Consider the following 18,726-nt stretch of genomic DNA (forward strand, 5'->3'; position numbering starts at 1 on the left):
GAAGCTTTCCAACATGTAGGAACTTCAGAGAACTGTTTATAAGCTATCTATTATGTTTCTAATGCCTTAGTCAAGCAAAACATCTCCTTCCTTCTCTTCCTGCTGTAGCTTTCTAGTCAGCTTTGACTTGAATGTTATACTGAAGTTGTCTTGGATGTTTTTTCAATTCAACCTGCCAGGGAAAACATGTTGACTTGAATAGTGTATTGTGTGTCAGCTTCTCCCTGTTCTTGTTAGACATTATACTGTACTTGCTGCCCTCCAGTGGTAACTACCTCTGCTTACACTTGAGTGGAACTAGTTTTTTAATCGGCATTTGTTCCTCGAATTGCAGTTTTTGAAAGAACTAGCAACTCCTGGCACTTTCCTACTCCCTTGTTTGTCAAAGCTTAAGCATTAATGCTTTTAGTTTAAGATTACCATTAAATCTAGGGATGTTGTTATATAGGCATAATACTCCGTTAATTAGCACAGATTTAATAACGATGTCATTACAATTAATTAAAAAAAGATCCATCTTTCCCCTTGCTTCCTTCCTCAAAACACCTCCCTGTGTTTTGCCCTGGTGCACAGACCAGGTATACAGTCTGAATAATCAGTTTTACACTTAAAAATTCAAGCATTCCCTTTGATAAAATAATGCAGTTGACAAGCTGTGTGAATTTTTGAGATGGGCCCGTCTCCATCAAGTTGCTGTAGGTCAATAAAGACAACTTTTTTGTTGTTGTTGTTTGAAACCTGGTTTTGCATCTTGTTTTTTCTCTGGAGCTTCTTCGTTTCAGTCACTAACCACAAATGTTATTTGACATAGATATAAACCTTTTTCAACTCTTTTGCTCTTTGGTTGCTAAGTGTGCAGCAGTATAGAACAAAAGATGCTTGTTTAATGTAGCTGACAACATTCTGTGGTTTTTTTTGTTGAAGACAGTTAAGATAGTTGTAGTTTTACTTGAGACTCCAAATTTGCACTTGCTCTTCATAATATAGCTATATTTTCTCCCAAAGATAAAAATGAAGATGTTTTGGAAAGAGCAAAAGTTAAAAACCTTGGAGCCTCCAGAGAATGCAGCTATTGTGGAAAGTATTTTCGCTCAAATTATTACCTCAATATTCATCTCAGAACTCATACAGGTAAATGGGCTTCACTTTTGTGGGAGGGGAAGTCTGCTGATTCCAGTTGGATGGAATGTTTGGTTTCACTTAAGAAAAACAGAAGTTGACTTCAAAACTATCAGATATTAAGAACAAAGTTTCCTCTAATGATGAAAAACCCAAATTAATTGAAATTTCTTAGAAGGAATTAATTATTTACATAACTGAAATATTTTTGAATAGGGCTGATTACAGTAAATACTGTTAAGAACACAAATTTAAAATCCTCTTGTCTGCTTTCAGCAATGTAGCAAAAAGTTTTGGTGATTCTTTTTTAAAAAATAATTTATATACCAGCCTGAATGCCAAGGACCAAGTTGATTGTCTGCAAGTTGCTGCTAGCTGGGAAAAGGCTGTGTCTACTTTCCAATTCAACTTGTTGTTTTCCATAGCCAGGCAAACTCTTCCTACTTCTGTTAATCTATGCCCCTGTTTCTTTTGAAACACCTCTAGTTACAGATGAACTGTAACATTTGTGTTGTTGAGTGACATAGTTGTGGTATAATCAAGGGCTACAAATTGCTGGAGTTGACCTGCAGTTATACTTCTTGCTTATCTCTGCCAAACATGTTGTCAGCTGCCATCTCCATACATAGCCAATGTGTGGAAAATATCTTCATTGTAGCCAGAAGATGTCACTGCAGTTAGTAAAAGCAGTGTAGGATGTAGCTTAAATGATTTGGATGAGGTTGGGAGTATGTGGAAGGGGAAAGAAAAATCTATTTTACTATTTTACTACATTACTCCCTTTAATTATATTCAAGACTTCAAATCAAATTGTATTACATTTATTTACTGATAAAACTGTGTTTCAGGTGAAAAACCGTACAAATGTGAATTCTGTGAGTACGCAGCTGCGCAGAAAACTTCACTGAGGTATCATTTAGAGAGGCATCACAAGGACAAGCAAGCTGATAGTGCAGCAGACATGAAAAGTGACAGCAAAGTTTCGTTACAGAGTCAGGAGACAGAGCTCTTGCTGTCTGCTGGTGGTACTCAAGAAACCAAAAATTTGAAGAGGCTTTTTGATTGTGCCAAAGATGCTGAGGTCTGCCCACCTTCCAAGCAGCAAAAGGAAGTTGTGTCCTTGAGCAATGCAATAGGCAACACAGTCTTTTTAAAAATGAAAAATAACTCTAGAGAATTAAACAAAGGTTCCATTTGCAACAGTTCAAAGCAGCTACACGAGAATGTGTCTGCTCCTTACCCCGAAAAACTAAAGGCTGAGAAGGAAACAAAGGAAGCTCAGCCTAGTGTTCCTCATGAAAGAGAGAGAAAGGCTTCTGTGGCATCAGAGGGAGATGACGTCCAGTATGTTTGTGCTTTAAAGGATGGAAAAATAGTGAATGATCTGCGAGACTGCACTGAAAGCTACAAACACAAACCTGTGGTGGACTGTCGAGAAGAGCCCTTGAACTTATGTGTTCGGACTTCACAAGAGTGTTCAGTGGTTTCATATAAAGGCCCAGTAGTCTACAGCACCTGTCCATTCTGTGCTTTCAGAACAGTTCACCCGGAGGTTCTAGTGATTCACCAGAGGCTGATGCACAAATACAATCCTGACACCGTTAACAAAACTGGCTGTAGAAACAAGGCTCTAGCTAAAGGCAGACGCACTGGATGCCCTCCAGCTCTGCTTGGTAAAGATGTGGTTCCTCTGTCTTTCAATTCTAAAAGTACAGCTTCCCCATCTACACAGCAAAAACTGTTGCAAATAGGGAAAGCTAAACAATGTCATCCTCTGCAGAACAAAGTCCCCCTCTTTTCAGGGACTGACTCAAGCAGCACAGCCCCAAGTAACCTCAAGTTTCATAAACAGCAAAGTAATATTGGAGCTCAGGCAAATAATTATAGACAACCTCAGCAAGAAATGCACTCCAGTTCCAGTATCTCTCCAGTATTGGACAGAATAAAAAGATCAGAATCTAAAGTAAAAGCTGTAAGTGGGCCAGTGTCTCAACCTGGCCTAGTAAGCAGCAGTATGAATGGGAGTCTTGAGTCTCACCTAAATGAATCTGCCTGGTCTTGTCATCGAGGAAGAGACTATCACTGTAGTAAATCTATCAGCAATGTGAATCTAGACTACGGTGAAACGTCTTCTAAACGAATGAAACCTAACCTGTTACCCATTGAACATATTGACTCTCCAATGGCCAATTACAGAAGATACGAAATGAGCAGATTTCGTATTGCAAACAGATATGCAAATCTGCTACCTCAGGAATGTTCTCGCACCAAACCTGCATCCTCTGTTTTGCCAATCAAACAAGGGCTTCTGAATTCAGATGATGTTGATCCTCCTAATGTATTGACTGTTCTCAAACCTTATGAGCCATACAGCTCTGGATCACTTTACAGTTCTTGTGGATCTAGCAATGGCCAAGTAACCAGCTCTACAGTAGAAGGTACTGTATCTCCTTCCTACTGAAATGTTTTATGCCGTTACAAAGGAAGGTGAATGAAATAGAAATAAGTGCATACTCACCTTGAAACAGAAAATAAAGCTGTACTTAGCATTTCACCAAGTCCAGCCAATGCTTGGATTTTAAATTTAAAATCCAGGTTCATCAAATTCCTGGCTTGGGGAACTTAGGCACGGAGGGTCTGAATTTTAAAGAGGGGATTTAAAGTTCCTCAAGTTCCCTCCTCTTCCCTGCCATGGGTCTCTGATAGCAAAGATACATTGCTCTTTTAACAGAGCACTCCAGACGTTCTCACTAATCCAGGGTATGGAATGAGCCTTTCTGCTTATTATACAAGAAGTTCTGGACCATCTGCAGTATTAATAAAACCTCTTTTCAAAAAACCAAACTCAAAACAACAAAACAAAACCTGTCATGGACAATTGTTCCCTTCAGTTGCAGAACAGGATGTATTATTACAAATCATAAAACTATGATTTATACCTCTGTTCTTCAATGGATTTTTATAATGGTTAGTTTTCAGCAGGAACAGATGCTCCATTAAATTGAGGCAAAATTTCTGCTATTGTGATTATGGTGTCTCATGGCATTTTGTAGTAATGCTTTGTGGAAAAATCTGGGCCTAGCAAAGATAAATGTTTTGTGATGGATTTGGAAAACTTAGTACTTTCATGAAATACATGCTTTTTGTGTTTCATTCTTAGTGTTTTCAAAACTTAGCAGGAGGCCAAGATTAAAAGATACTAGGTGATATTTAAGAAATTGTCTGACTGGTATTTATGACTTTGAGCTGAGGTCAGTATTGACTTAGCTATAAATACAGCACTTACATTTTTGAAATGAAGATCCTATTGTAAAAATGAAGAGTATGTGTCTGCTGTGTAGTCTACTAAATTCTTAAACTCTATGAATATTCCATTGTCTGGAAGCACTAGGATTATTCTGAAGTACTGTGGGTTCACAATAAGCAGGGTATGTATTACCTTAGCTGAAAGTGAGCTGCAAAATTCTGTACCTGCATTAATTTATGTAGCAAAAAATGTATTTGCTAGCACTGTTCTGGGTTTTGTTTGCTTCTGTTAAGGTTGTGGGCTTCATAAATATTCAAGCTTGCTAGTGGATTATGAAAGGATAAAGGAAAGTGTTACAGGGAGTGGATAAAGGAAAAGCCAGCACTGTGCTGGACTTGCTGCTGTGGTTGTGAAATGGAATCAATTCCTAGTTTTATGAATAGCTTTATCTGTATACCATGAACTGTATCACAAATTGCTACAAGGAATGTAAAAGGGGCACAAGGTTATGCATAGAATGCAGAGGGACGGCCAGAAGGACAAATGTTGTTGTCTTTTGATTCCTAGTGATCTGAGAGAATGAAATACATACGGGGTGTTTTTTCTGAGCACAGAAGTCATTCAGGCAGTTGTGGAATTTACAGTGTTGTGCTAGACTTGTTTTGTTTAAAAACTAATGGTTGATAGCAGCTAAGAACTTAAAGTGTGATCTCAATATCTGGTGGAGGACATGCCGGAGTATGTTAACACTGACCAGGGACTCGACGTTGCTTCTTGACGTTGCTCTCTGAGCACACAGAAAATTCAAGATTCTGAGGGAATGCTTTCAGTGTTATATAAAACCTTAATAATGTTCTTGAAAATACAAAGGGGAAAGTTAAAGTTTTGCAGGTTCAACTAGTAGATGAGTAGTCTGTACCCCAAGGACTAGGTGGTGGTCAGTATCTTTCTCCTTTTCCAGTATTAGTGTATGTTGGGCATAGGGAAATTCTCTTGCTTTGCCAGTAGTCTTGATGAGGTTGAAGTAGCAGTTGATTCAATAATGTATTTAAACAATTACTTCATTGGAATCCACCTTGTTCTTCTTTTGAAAGCTCCACCTGTCTGCCAGAAAAATCTCTGTGGTAGGCTTTTCTTCCTTTTTAGTACAAGCCTGGAGACAGTAGCTTTGTAGTCAAGAACTTTCTATCGTTCCTTGTTATTTAGAGCTCTCAAAGCTATGGCTGCAACTAATTTGACAGTATTGTTGTCATGGAAATGAAGATTTCATTGTTTGTTATACAGTGCTGTCTCAGAGCAAGAAAAAATTTTTTATGGCCATTACCTACACTGGAAGACTTGTGAAACAAGACCATCTCTCTGGATTTTCTTAGCAGCATCAATAAAAATCGTGTGCAATAAATTGTGGATTTTTAAGGCTAGTTTCCTAGTTTTCCAACCATTCTGCCTAGAAGTGCCCAACCTAAACCTTGGTAGTTGTTTGAGAGAGTAGCAAACAGGCAGACTTCTCAGTATTGGAGTTTTCATGTGAGTGCAGACACTGAAGATGAAAGTTTCTGCAAATTCTTTTTCTGTGAAAAAGCTGAAGGACAACTGTTTGTGTAAGAGTTGTAATGCCTTGGAGATGTATTTAGTAAGATATCGTATGCAAAGTATTACAGGTGTAGACCTGCAGGTTTCTGTAGACTTTTCATTGAACTCTGGTGATATTACAAAACATGATGTCAAAACCTTTTTTAAGGGCCTGTGTGCCTTGTGGCAACATTATTTAGGTCCTGTGAACATGTTATGTCGCATGTTAAATGCTGGATCAAGTTGTCATGAGAATATGTTCCACTTGGCAAACTTGATTAAAGCATGATGCCTTCTGTTATTGCTTGTAAGCTCTGCCATTCTGTGTTGCCCTGAAGAGACAGAAACATTCTGAAACCACTCAGTTTGTGTTATTTTCAAATTACTTGCCTTTGCAATGGCAACATGCTATCAAGGATAACCTGTTGGCTGATTGATCTGGCAGAGGCTGCAAATTAAAGACAATTGCTCATGACACACTCCAATGGCTTTGTAGATTCTGTTGAAATATTAATTTAGCTTTGCCATTTTAATTTAATTAAAGCTTGCAAGGTTTTTTCAATGCTGCATTTAAAGCTTTCATGGAATATGGATGGCAGTTGGGCTTTTTGTATCCTGTGGGAGTAATGATTCTTGAATTTTTTTTCCTTCATTTTATGAAGTGTTTTTGACTGCCTGTGTAAGCTAATAAGACTTAATCTGGAACAAGCATTGATTTCATATATATATAAAGCTGAATTAATGGTTTCAGATAAACATGAAATTACCTGTATACTAGACTGAAAATTGCTTAACAAAGGTTTTCAAGTAAATAGGTATTAACGTTCTTTGAAGTGTCACAAGTGCCATAATCTGTGATGGCGATAATGCCTCATGCCTGTTTTTCCTCTCAAATGCTCATATTCAAACATTAAATTTTCAAACAAACACACAAACTGGATTTGGAGACATCATGGTATAGAAGGTACTGCAGCACTTGAACCTTCTTCATGTGAAGCTTGCTGTGTGATGAGCTAAGCAAAGACATTTCTTTCTTGCAAATAAAATAAGCAAGATTTAGAGAGATCTCAGGACAAAGCTGTTAAATGAATACTTGTATTGGGTATGGATGCTGAATGTCATATCATGTTTTAATAGGACTGGGAATATCTATTGCCTTGGGCTCTCCTCATCAGATGATCTGTGGTAGCATCTTTGGTATTCTGGGATTCTGGATGCTGATGTGAACCCGCTCACAGTTGAATGTCTGACCAGTTAGGTTAGCAGGAAATAATTTTAACTCCTCTCAATTAATTTTTTTGTCAGGAAAGAGATCCGTGTCATACCAACACTTATCCAGCAGCGTGCTCCAGAAGCGAAGTTACGAAAGTTTCCTTGCTAACGCACACTTCCGAGCGAGCGACAAGAAAACTTAAACATTGCCTGCAGGAAATGGTAAACAAACCTTCTGAATAACTGTCACTTAAACGTTGCCTTTTGGACTCAGTGCATCAAAGGTTTGCTGTGGAACATGATGAGAGATTATGAAGGTCTGAACCAGAAGAGCTGAAAATACAAACTCCTTTTCTGTAACGAAATCAGCCCGTTACTGATGTAGCAGCGTTAGTTATTTTGAATAATGGCAATGGCTTGCATAAGATGCATAGATGCTCCTTTTTGAAAAGAAATTGAAGGGCTAACAATAAATAAACACATTAATTAGTTACAATACCAGTGGGAAGTGTTCAACAAAAGGACTTTCCCCTTAAGTCAGTACTTGGAGAAGAGGGAACATCATGTGGAGAACTAGAAGTGAGAGGAAGTGCCTGTGATCACAGTTCATGAGTCCTATGAGAGGTTATGTTGGTTAGTCCTTCCTGAAAATGCAGATATTACTCATTTTACAACTTCTGAAAGTTGTGAGGATTGCCTCAAAGAAGACTACTCTTTTTATTTCATTAAGAAGTAAGAATGTCCTGATAGCTCCTTGACAGTTTATCTTTATGGACTGGAGAGGTTATTCCAAATAGTTTTTTCTTTTGTTTGATTGAGGGGTGGCTGTAGACTCTTAGTGGAACAGGTGGAGTTAAAAGAATTAACCCGGTCTTCTGAATTTCTGTGCTTCATCTCTTTGGTTCTTTAGCTCTATCTCAGAACTTAACAAGTCCACTGTGTTTGCAACATTCTTAGCTGCTCAGGTGATAAGTAATATCTGTATGCTTTTTTCAAGCCTAGGGCTGCAGATAGTTTTTCCTCATTCAAATTTAAGGACATACGTCTTGGATGCTGTAGCACTTGGATCAGCATGTGCTATTTCAGGGAAAAATGTTACATATTTGAGGACCAGAGCTATCTGACATCTAGTTGACAGCTTTCAAAATACTTCACTTTATTTCTTGATATTCTTCTAATATTCTTAGGTTTCTTTGTCCTGCTACTAACCGTTTTTATCTGGTTCTACTTTTTTAAGCAACTCAGTTTCATGCCTTTATTTCTACTTGGGGATTGATTAACTTCAAAAATAGACTTGATTTTCACCATTTACTTGGTAAATAGAAGACACAGACCTTACATGACAATATCAGTTTCTAAACACGCTTATGCAAGGGTGTGGAAGAAATTCGCTTTGTTTTAAAGGTCTCCTCACAACAACAAAAAAAATATATTGTGCTGTTCTGTAGTTGTGTACCACAAAACTTCTTTTTTTTCCTCCCTACAGGTCCAAGGACACAAGTGCATGTTGTATGGAGTTATACCTGTAGTTCATCCCTCGAGGAAAGTGAATGGTGAAAGCTACTGAATGAAACTGTGATTGTACTGTTATATAAAAACACTACAGTTTTATAATACTGGTTCTGTTATCATTTTTGTACCAAATAGCCATAAAGAGTAGTCTAAACAATTGGGTTATGAAGGTGTGTGGAGAATGTATATCTTGACATTGACTTTTGAGTATTTTTCATTAGAATTAATTGACCAAAAATTAGGTAGGAATTATATTTTTACATACTTGAGTGCTGCTGAAGAGTTTCTCTTTGAAAGAATATATAGTCATTGCACCTCAGGTAAACTGTAAATATTGAAGGTGAAATCCTGTTGGCTTAATGCTCCTTTTTCATAAAGGTGAAAGATTCTCATTTGTTTTTTAATTTCTGTTGAACTATGTTAGTTTTTTTTAAAACAACTTCCAAATAAACTGTCTGAAAGTGTCCTGTTTATAAATGTTGTGAACATCAAAGCAATGGTGCTGACATTATGCTGATCTGCCTTGTATATGTTAGGACCATAATGTGTTGGAGGGATCTGTTTCCCTGGAGTTGTTTCCAGCATATTTTTAAACGCGAGGATGAGGCAATACTTGACATTTGGATTTCAGCGTGGCGTTCTGAAACATGGTTGGATTCTTCTCTTGGCATTGGTTACTGTTCTTCAGAGAAGCCTCTTAAACATCTCAACCAACATACAAACTTTTACAGCAGAAAATACCCAGGACTTGCATGAGAAACGATACCAATCTAAATGTTTTAAACATTTAGTTTTGTACTAAACTCAATGCAGTTAACATTTAGAGGAAAACTACTTTGCACCTTTGTCCAAACTGTAAAGTCACAAACAAACAGACTTGAAATATGAATATGGGATCGACAGACTTGGAAAGGGATGTGGCTGTGGTATAGCCTGCTTGACTGTGCTTGAAAGCTTCTTGATGTCGGGTTTTAGCATCTACTGGGCGTTTGAGAAATAACCTGTAAATGGGAGAATATCTCCTTTTATTTTTTTGTGAAGACAACAAGAGTTTTTTCTAATGCACATGCAGTTTAACTTTTGTAAAGGGAAGATGGCCAGTTATCAGCCAGTAAAGCAGAATGGTTGCATATTTTGACTCTCCTTCCTAATTGCTTCTCATACAGCCTATAGTTAAGAGTTAATTTTTTCTGTACCTGGCTTTGACTTCCATATATTTTTAGTAAAACAAAAAATGGAAAAATTTTGCACTGTTCATTTTGCTCTCTTCCCTCATACAGCAGATGTAAAATAGCAAAACCTAGAAACTCTTGTTTTTTCATTATGCAACTTGAGATGTTCCAGTTATATGTCTTAGTTCCTGTATATGGGACCTATTTTTAATGTCTCTGTAAACTGGCGATGTGATGAAGTGCTGTGTATCAGGAAATTGTACACTATTTACCTTTTTTCCTGTTCATAAGCTGAGCCATATGTACATAATCTAGAATTTTGGTTTTTTTCCTAGTTTTGCACTTTTATAGCCTATTTTTTGAAGATGAATTCACTTGGAAAATGGTTAATCTATTTTTTTGGTGTGATCTTTCAATGAGTCTTATAGAATGCATGCTGTAACTATCATCCGTGTACCTGACGGGGTTGTGATTAAAGTGTACAGGGCTGCTTTTTAAAATGTTTCACCAAACAGACCTAAGACTTGTTTGTTTTTAATCTCTCTTCATGCTGGTACAGTTTCCCTCAAGGCTTTTCCTTGGTAAATATCTTGGGGTGGGAATGGAAAAATGGACATGAAGACTATTCTGTGGCAGCGCAGCCCTGTACTTCAGAATACACTTTGCCCATCAGTATTAACTATTGGGATACTACTGGTTTTGTATGTTTCTTTGGAAATAACAGTGCATATATAGAGGTACAAATTGTTGATTTTTTTTTTTGTTGATGTATTTATTTCATTCCATTTTGTTTTATTTTAATTGTTGAAACCAGAAGTCGTCAAGCAGTAGACACACATTACTCATTTTAATTTATGATGTATCTCACTTTAGTTGAGTATATTATTACATGTGGATGTAAATATAGACTTGGTGTTTTGCAAAACTGGTTTCTGTGTCTTCCCTCCTAAAGTGAGTTGCCTAGAATTTCATATACCCTTGAACTTTCTTTGTACTTGCATGGCAGGGGGAGGGGGAACACCTGCCAATAACCACAACCCAAATTCATGCCCTGTTCAGTTGCTTATATGAAAAGACTGAGTCTATCTCCAGAAAACCTGTCTTAAGAGGAAAACTCTTTAAAATAATGAAGAAACTTTTTGTTTCTTCTTTTTCAGTAATTTTCTTTCAGGGAAAGGGAATTGAGCTATTGCAGGCATTTTTTGTGGTGCTGAAAATGAGAAGCATGGATTGGTTTTTTTAATGATGCTTCACAATTTGCATGGGCTTAAATTGTTTGTAAAACCAGGTAAGTTCTGTGAAATTTCTATTTGATGTGTTCTTGGAACTTGACTGATGTGTGTTGGACCTCACCAACTGACCATATCCCAAAACTACATTATGAGCTTGGAAGACTGATAGAAAAGGTTTGTCAAAGGCAACTTGTCCTCAAGAGAAAGGAAGCTCATCAAATGACAGACCTGATGTAAATCTTCCATGTTTAAGGACATTGGTGTGGGTGACCACAGCACCTCTGCTGTTGCAGGTAAAGCTTTGAGTTCCTGTGCTGGTGCTTGTTGCCATGGTAAGGCTTGTGCGAGTAGGTTAGACTAGTTTCTTGACTTGAGTAAAACTGGTGCTGTTGGGGAAGATAAAAGCTTCAAAGTGTGGCAGCTTAAGAAGATGCTGTGGTGTGTGGCTCTGCCACTTGCTTTGGGAACAGCACATTTGTACAGTGTCTATGATGCTACCTGTGCCCACCCTCAGAAGTGCTAAGGGACCTTTTTGCCTTTTAATAGTTTTAGATAAATTGGACTCTTGGAGAGACAATAGATGTATATTCCAGTGAATTTAGGTCCCAATCTGTGAGTTGGGCAAGCTGTTGAATTAAAAGAACAGGTCTTGCTGGCTGAGAAGGTATAGGATGTTCAACTAAAGTCGGAAAAGTTGTCTTGGCTTCAAGTATCTTGCATTTTAAACACTGTGGGATTTTGGAGGTGCATTTTTCATTGCTACTGTGTCTGTTCTGTAACGTAATTGGTTCCTCGGTTGTGCACGTTAATACTTCTAAAACTTCTCCCGCTCTTAATTCCTTTGAGAGAAATGTTATACGCTGACTAACTTGGATCAATGGAGAAGTTGACACTCTCCTGGGGTAAGGCCAAAGCCAAAAAGAAATGGAGACAGTGAATGAAGCTAGGATGCCTTTTCACTGCTGGTGTTGATAAAGTTGAGGGGTTGGAGACACATCCCTGACTCAGGACCTGATCTGGTCTCTGACCCCCTCATGCCAATGAAGCCCCCTGAGAACTGTTTTGCACAATAACTTGCTAGGTACTGGGTTCTGTTTGTTGCCTCCCAGCAGAGCATCAGAGGACTTCAAGTACTTTCTAAAATGCTGCGAGACAGAACTGAAATATGGTGTTTCTCTGCAGTGACTGTGGCTGTGCAGATCAGCATTATAAGCGCTTGTTGGAGTGATCTTTCTCCAGTGCTTTTAATGAATTGCCAGTTAAGATATTTAGTGTATATCTTGAAATTATTAAGAAGTGACACTCATCTTCTCTTACAAAGATCTAATATTAAATCACAAAACAGTTTCTTCTTCCCCTTTGTGAAAGAGGAAAATATGCAAGTGCGTTACTGAGCAGATTTCTCTGTTCATTTGCACATGCTTAAGAAAAGTGCATTTAATTAGGATTAGCAAGTCTCTAAATTGCAGATGGTTCTCAGGGGAAAAAATAGTTATGAGTGCATTCCTGACATTAAAATCAGTATATTTAATTCAATTTCATCTTAATATTAATGCCTAACTTCTAAAGTGGTAGTTCCTACAGAAGATCTTCAGATGACTTAGGCTTACTGGGGAAAATGAGATCTAGCATTTCCAAACATGCTCCAGCATGATTACTGTGTGTAATTATGCAGATTGAGTAACTACATGCTAATTACAAGAGTGCCCATTTTGACCTGTATTGTTATCTGTAACAAGGTTCTGTGATGGGCAGTTTCCTTTAGTTTGGAGTTGGTCATTGATACTGCAACAGGCTACTGACTTGCTCTTAGTCTACTGACTACTACTGACTACTGTTGCTCTTAGTAGCTGTTGGAGAGAAGGCTGCTGGGTTAATAAACACGGTGTTACAGAACCAGAAATGCTCTGGTTTAACCCTTCTCTGACTGCCACGTTGGCCACTGTTCTGACTGTGGACCTGCAACTGTGCCATGTCTTAAAAGAAAAGAGTTAAATGTAAAGGTGTGAGATCATCCATTCTTAATTTGATGATTGACTGTGGTTGAACTGACCCCCATCTGCTTAGGGCAGATACAGCAGCTTTATATTGCTCCTTCTATGTTTTATGTGAAAGCAAAGCAACACTCCTTTCCTCTTATTCATGGTGGAAGCTCAAGGGTGGGCAAAGGGGTGGCTCTGAGCAGCAGTTCTGATCAGGAGATACTCTAGAAAAGGCAATCACGGTTATTTCAATCACAGCAGTTTCCTCTTGCTAGTGGGAGCCTGGAGTGTGTGTGGGCTTTAGATGGCACTGTTGGCAAAGAAGAACCTCCTGGAGCAGCTGAAGGATGAGACAGCTGTGAGGAGACAGACCAGCTCGCTCTGCTGAAGGTGCTGTGTATCTCAAGGCCAAGTTTACTTTAGATTTAGATTAATTAGCAGTTGCATAAAAGTAGATAAAAATAAAACAAACACAGAGCTGCCTCGGAAAAGGCCATACATGCAGAAAGATGTTGACCTATTTAAATAATTTGTGCAGCAGTAATCACAGTATAACTAGAAGACTTTACCGACAAGTGAGATGAACTAAAGGAAATCTGTAGATACAGAAATGTTATCTCCAATTTTCTCTTCTCACCCTATCAATATTTACTGAAAAGTGTTGCTACAGAGCAGATTTAGCATGCAGTTTAGCTGCTGGCTACCATTGCTTTTGACTGCTCAGGATTTTATGATTAATTAAATGATGCATTTTATAATGTGGTACACATCACTATGAGACAGACATTTCTCTGCATGAATCTTAGGTACAAAACTATTTGCATGAGCAAATCTGGTCTAATAATTATGGAACATTTTTGGCATTTCAAACTCATTTTACACCTCTAAAATGTTTTCATTAATCCTCTCTGAAAGTCATGATCTAATTACTGATTTTTTTTTTGGTCTTGTTGAATAATTGCTTGCAAAGAACCTTTCTGTGATATCACCCCTCCATCTTTGGTGCAGTTTATTGGAACTAGTGGTAAGTAGGGAAGTCATGTGAGAGAGCCAATGTTACCTGTGTGAGCCAGGGAACGACACACCTCCTGCTTATCTGATCATTCTGGAAAATCAGGAAACCATTTTCACTTATAGCTAAAAATGCCCCCTCATATAAAATTAAAGTTCACATTTTGTCATAAAATATGTTATTTCAGTTTGGGGTGCTTCTGAATTTTTTTAATATGTATGTTCCAAAAATAATCGAACTAAACAGGACTAAATAAAGTAATCCTGAGCAAGCCAAATGAAATTTTAATGTCAAAATTGAGCATAAATAGTTTTGGGGAAAAAAAGATCAGAACAACTGAGTGAAATTATAATTAAATTTGAAATAGATTTTTACCAAACTTGGGGTTTTTTTTAATCCTGTGTGCTTCCATCTACTCACCAAAACCTCTAGAACTCCCCAAGTTTTCAGCCAACAGGCCCCAGTACTTCATACATCTGCCTACAGGTTTCCTTTCTCAGTTAAGAGAGTAGAAATGGCTCTGCACTTCACTTTGTTGTCCAGATAACATATTTCTCAGGCTTTTTGCTTCTTTTTTGGTAAGGTTGTGTTTGCACTAAAATTTAAGGGAAACACCTTCCCACTGCACTTCTCCATGGTGGTGTCATGGGTTTGCTCTGTGCATTCCACAGGGTCAGATGGGGCTGAGATTCAGCACTTCTAAACTTCTGTTTCTTTTTGATTTACCTTCAGTGTCATGTTTGTGTTGTTTGTCTGCCTCCTTCTGCAAGTGTTGCTCAAGGTTAAAAGTTAATTGAATGCAACAGTTCTATTCAAATTGGGTCTCAGAAAATTCTCTTTTGGCAGAACCTGAATCTGGGCCTTTGACATTCTGACAGAACCTCTTTTTTGGGTTGAAAAATTTCTTTCCTGGTAAAAGTTTTGGTTGTTTTGCTGTTTGACTCTGCAAGCCTGAGCTGGTCACCTTTAAAACATTAACACAATTGCTTACAGATGGACTTTTTATATAAAAAAGTGATTTCTCCCTTCTCTAACACAGCATTATTGCTGTTTCCCTAAGCTTGGGGACTTCTCATTTTGTTAATTTAACCTGAGTGCATCCTGGGATGAGTTTATCCAGAGCTATTGATATTTCTTTAGTTACTTCAGAAAAACAAGCAAACAAAACTCTCAAACACTTGTAAAGCTCTTAAGTTCATGTCAAATGAATGGGAATGCTTGAATGTATTGGTAAAAGAAAAGTTTTGGATATGGCTTTGGTTCTGGCTTTTGAGTTTTAACTTGTCAGAGATTTTTGGCAGTGGAATAAGCCTGGTCTTGGGACACCCTGGATTGTATCACACCACTGACCTGCACACTCAAAGACAGATGCAGTGAATTTACTTGTGAAGGCTTTAAAAATAAAGATCAATGATAGTCTGCCAGGAAAAAGGACATGGTGGAGAGCCAACTGAGGAACTGTACCTGTACTTGTATCATTACATAAACTAAGGTTGAGTATTACTGTAGAATTAGTATATTTTTTTTTAAAAAAGAAAGTTCACATTTCAAGTCTATTTATTTGGGCAATATTTCCTTCATGTAATTTAGTGTTACTTTTGCAGTAGCACCCAAAATGTCCAACCTTAGCATTACAGCTCTGTTGGGTCACTGTAGGGCCCACATTTCAAAGGCCACATCTATACAAAGTCTCTAAATATGTTGCATCCATAAAAGGACCAGTTCACCAGCAAAAGTATGTCTTTTCTACATTAAAAATGTTGTAAATACCTTTCAAATGACATTACCATTGCAATAAATATTTTCAGTGTGTAGGCAGTCTTTGTTTAGCAAATGCTCTTCTTAGTGCTGAGGTTTATCTGATCATCTCTGCAAGACTCCTCCTCCCTCACCAGGGCCATTTAAATATGTGATGCACTTAATATTTTGGGGATTTGTGTATTTTGCAGGACAACCAGAGGGAGATGTAAAGATCTTAGCCTAGATTATGTTTGGGCAGTAGAACACTCTACCACAGTCCTACATTTTACAAAATGGAGTGGTCTTTACCTTGTTCCACACACCTGCAATGGTTTAATGTGCTGACAAGAAGTAAAGCAAGTATTTGAACTGTGTTTCCCCTAAGCACTGTGCTGTGATCTGGGGCTGAGGAGTCAGCATGAGCCCAGAACAGATGCTGAGGGTATGTAGGGTTGCCTTTTGTCCCTCTAAACTTTTGTTTTCTTGACCATAAATCTTCCTAATAAACTGCCCTGAGTGCCGTAACCCTCTCCTGTGCATGTTCTGCCTGTGATGTGCTCGGCAGCCGTGCCCCAGACTCAGGGCATAAGTAATGGCACCACATGGAGCTGCCCCTGGCCCTGCTACCTCTTTGTCCCCAGAGGGGATTGGGGCAGTGAATGGAACAGTCTGTGAAGGGCAGACAGCTAGACTAGCACTCCTGTGCTACTGTGGGCAAACTGGATCCTTCCCATTTTGTGTTTTCTCAAGAAGGTAAGTCACTTAATCCCACTTCTGGTGTGGCAGACCTCAGCCCCTGGTCCCAGACTCTCCTCTCCTGCTTCCCACAGACTTGGTGATGTCCCACCTGAAGTCTTTTGTACCATGACCTCGGTGCCCTTCTGGAGCTTACTGATCTCTCCTTAGTACCCGGACTTCACTGTCAGACCAGCTATTTAAATTGTAAAACATTCAGCAAAGGTAAGACAGAACTAAATTTATTCCTGAATTGTTGAATAATGTAATAATCGTGTTGTACATAAAAGAATCACAAACCACCCAGCCTGATTTTCCTATGAAAACATTTAACTTTTATTAAATCAAGGCAGTTTTAAGGAGCAGCAAAAAATGAAAGCAAAACCAACAACTGAACCAGCTTTCAAAGTTGCCCTGTAGCCAAAACATCCATCCGAGAAGCTGAAGGGTTGATTTTATTTGTTTGTTTGTTCTTCTGTTGGAGTGTATCACCAATAATTTAGAGGAAAAAAAAGAGATACAAGTTCAAACCCTTGGAATAAATTAGAGCAGTCTCTTAAGCCTGCTGAGAGCTGCCTACAGCTGCTCTGGCAGCCTCCATCACCACAGGAAGGCTGCAGCATGGGCTTGATTCCACTCTTTGGGCCAGAGGGGATGTGTCTGCTGGCTGAACAGGCCTGGCCTTTGTGGTGTTATGGGCTAACAGCAGCCTGGTGCAGGCCAGCATAGGCTGGTGTGGGCCAGCACAGCCTGCGTGTGTGTGTATCACTGCTTTGTGGAGCTACCCAAAGATTCAGGGGCAGGGCCTGTGGGCCGTGCAGGTGAGGCTCCCTCCAGGCCAGGATTTGGCCCTGTACCTATAAAACATGTTGAAGCCATTAACTATTCATCCCAGGAAAGTGGCAGAGGACCCCGTGTGCTGGAGTTAAGTCAGAAAGGCTAGACAAAGCCCTGGGGAGCAGTCTGTGGGGAACAAACCTGTATTGGCAGACAGCAAGATAAATTGGATGATCTAATAGTCCTTCTCCATCTCTAAGTTTTATGATTCATTTGTTATTTTAGCCATCTATATCTATTTTTTTTATTTCACCCTAGAGGCGTTTCTTCAAATGTCTGCAATCTAAAAAAAATCACTTAACCCCCCCAAAAAACCCCCAGTGTTGCACTGGCTCCTAAGTGGATTTGCTAACGAGCTACCCGTTGTGTTGAAGTTGTGTGTCAGGGGTGTGTGTGGGTGTGGGATCGTCACACAGTGAAGGGGGTGATGGGGTGAGGAGAGTGTAGAGCCTTTCATCAGCTTTGGCTCTGTGAGATGAGGATGGGTGATTGATGAAGGGATGGGTGCTGCTCTGGCAGTGCTTCTCCTCCAGGTCACTTTGGGAAAAGCAGGAGATTTGGAGGAAATTAGAGGAGAAAGATACCAACAGGGTGGGGGGATGCATCCAGCACATCCTTCCTCTCCCAAAGACAAGCGTGGGGACAGCTGCCCTCTATTTCAGTGGCCTGAGAGCACGTGGCTGGCACGAAAGCTGTCAGCAGCGTGGCAGGGTGCTCCGCTCTCGGGCCTGTGGCCCCACAGTCATTCAGCCTAACTCAGGGTGGGCTCTACCCCTGATTGTACATTTTATCGTGGTGAGAAGAATTAAATCTGGCCAACAGGTGTTAATGCACCTACCAAAATTTAATGAGTCCAAGTCCTGGGAATCTGTGCCACAGAGAACTTCAGCTGGTTGGCTGTAAATAACCCACCGTGGCCCAGGCAGCTGCGGCACCCCGATGCCAGACATCACCCTGCACAGGGGGATGTATGGGGAGCCAGGGAGTGCTTAGGGAAACGAAGTGTTAAACAGAGCCATCCGTCTGAGGGGCAGCTCTTGAGAGAAGGGTGTTTGGTATCTCAATCATGCCTGGTTTATGGCTAGCGAGCCTTGAATTTGTGTGACAGCAGCCCAATGCCTTGCTGTAGATTACACCATAAATAACCCAGGCATGGAGTGGTCAGAGGAGCCAGATGAGGGAAAGAAAAAGATCTGTAGGAACAAATGCAGCGTGGTGTAGTTGGATTTTTTTTTTCCCCTTTTTCTTATTTTAAGTGATTGTTATTTAAGGGAAGGGAGACTGCTAGAAATCATTTGTGAGTTTTACTGAAACAGGCACATTCCTGTGGTTTTTTTTTCACTCCTGCAGCCTC

General features: G+C 39.3%; 1 protein-coding gene across 2 annotated transcripts in view; it reads left to right on the plus strand.

The window, feature by feature from the left end:
• Positions 1-10,759, plus strand: part of ZNF217 (zinc finger protein 217) — a 28,335-nt gene extending 17,576 nt beyond the window's left edge. For both annotated transcript variants that reach the window (XM_062009114.1, XM_062009115.1), the window contains exons 3-6: positions 1,006-1,131; positions 1,968-3,557; positions 7,244-7,372; positions 8,637-10,759. In XM_062009114.1, coding sequence (XP_061865098.1) covers positions 1,006-1,131; positions 1,968-3,557; positions 7,244-7,353 — 1,826 coding nt within the window. In that variant the 3' untranslated portion in view covers positions 7,354-7,372; positions 8,637-10,759. The remainder of the gene's footprint in view (positions 1-1,005; positions 1,132-1,967; positions 3,558-7,243; positions 7,373-8,636) is intronic.
• The last annotated feature ends 7,967 nt before the right edge of the window (positions 10,760-18,726 follow it).

The sequence above is a fragment of the Colius striatus genome, chromosome 16 (assembly GCF_028858725.1).
Source record: "Colius striatus isolate bColStr4 chromosome 16, bColStr4.1.hap1, whole genome shotgun sequence".
NCBI classification, from domain to species: Eukaryota; Metazoa; Chordata; class Aves; order Coliiformes; family Coliidae; genus Colius; species Colius striatus.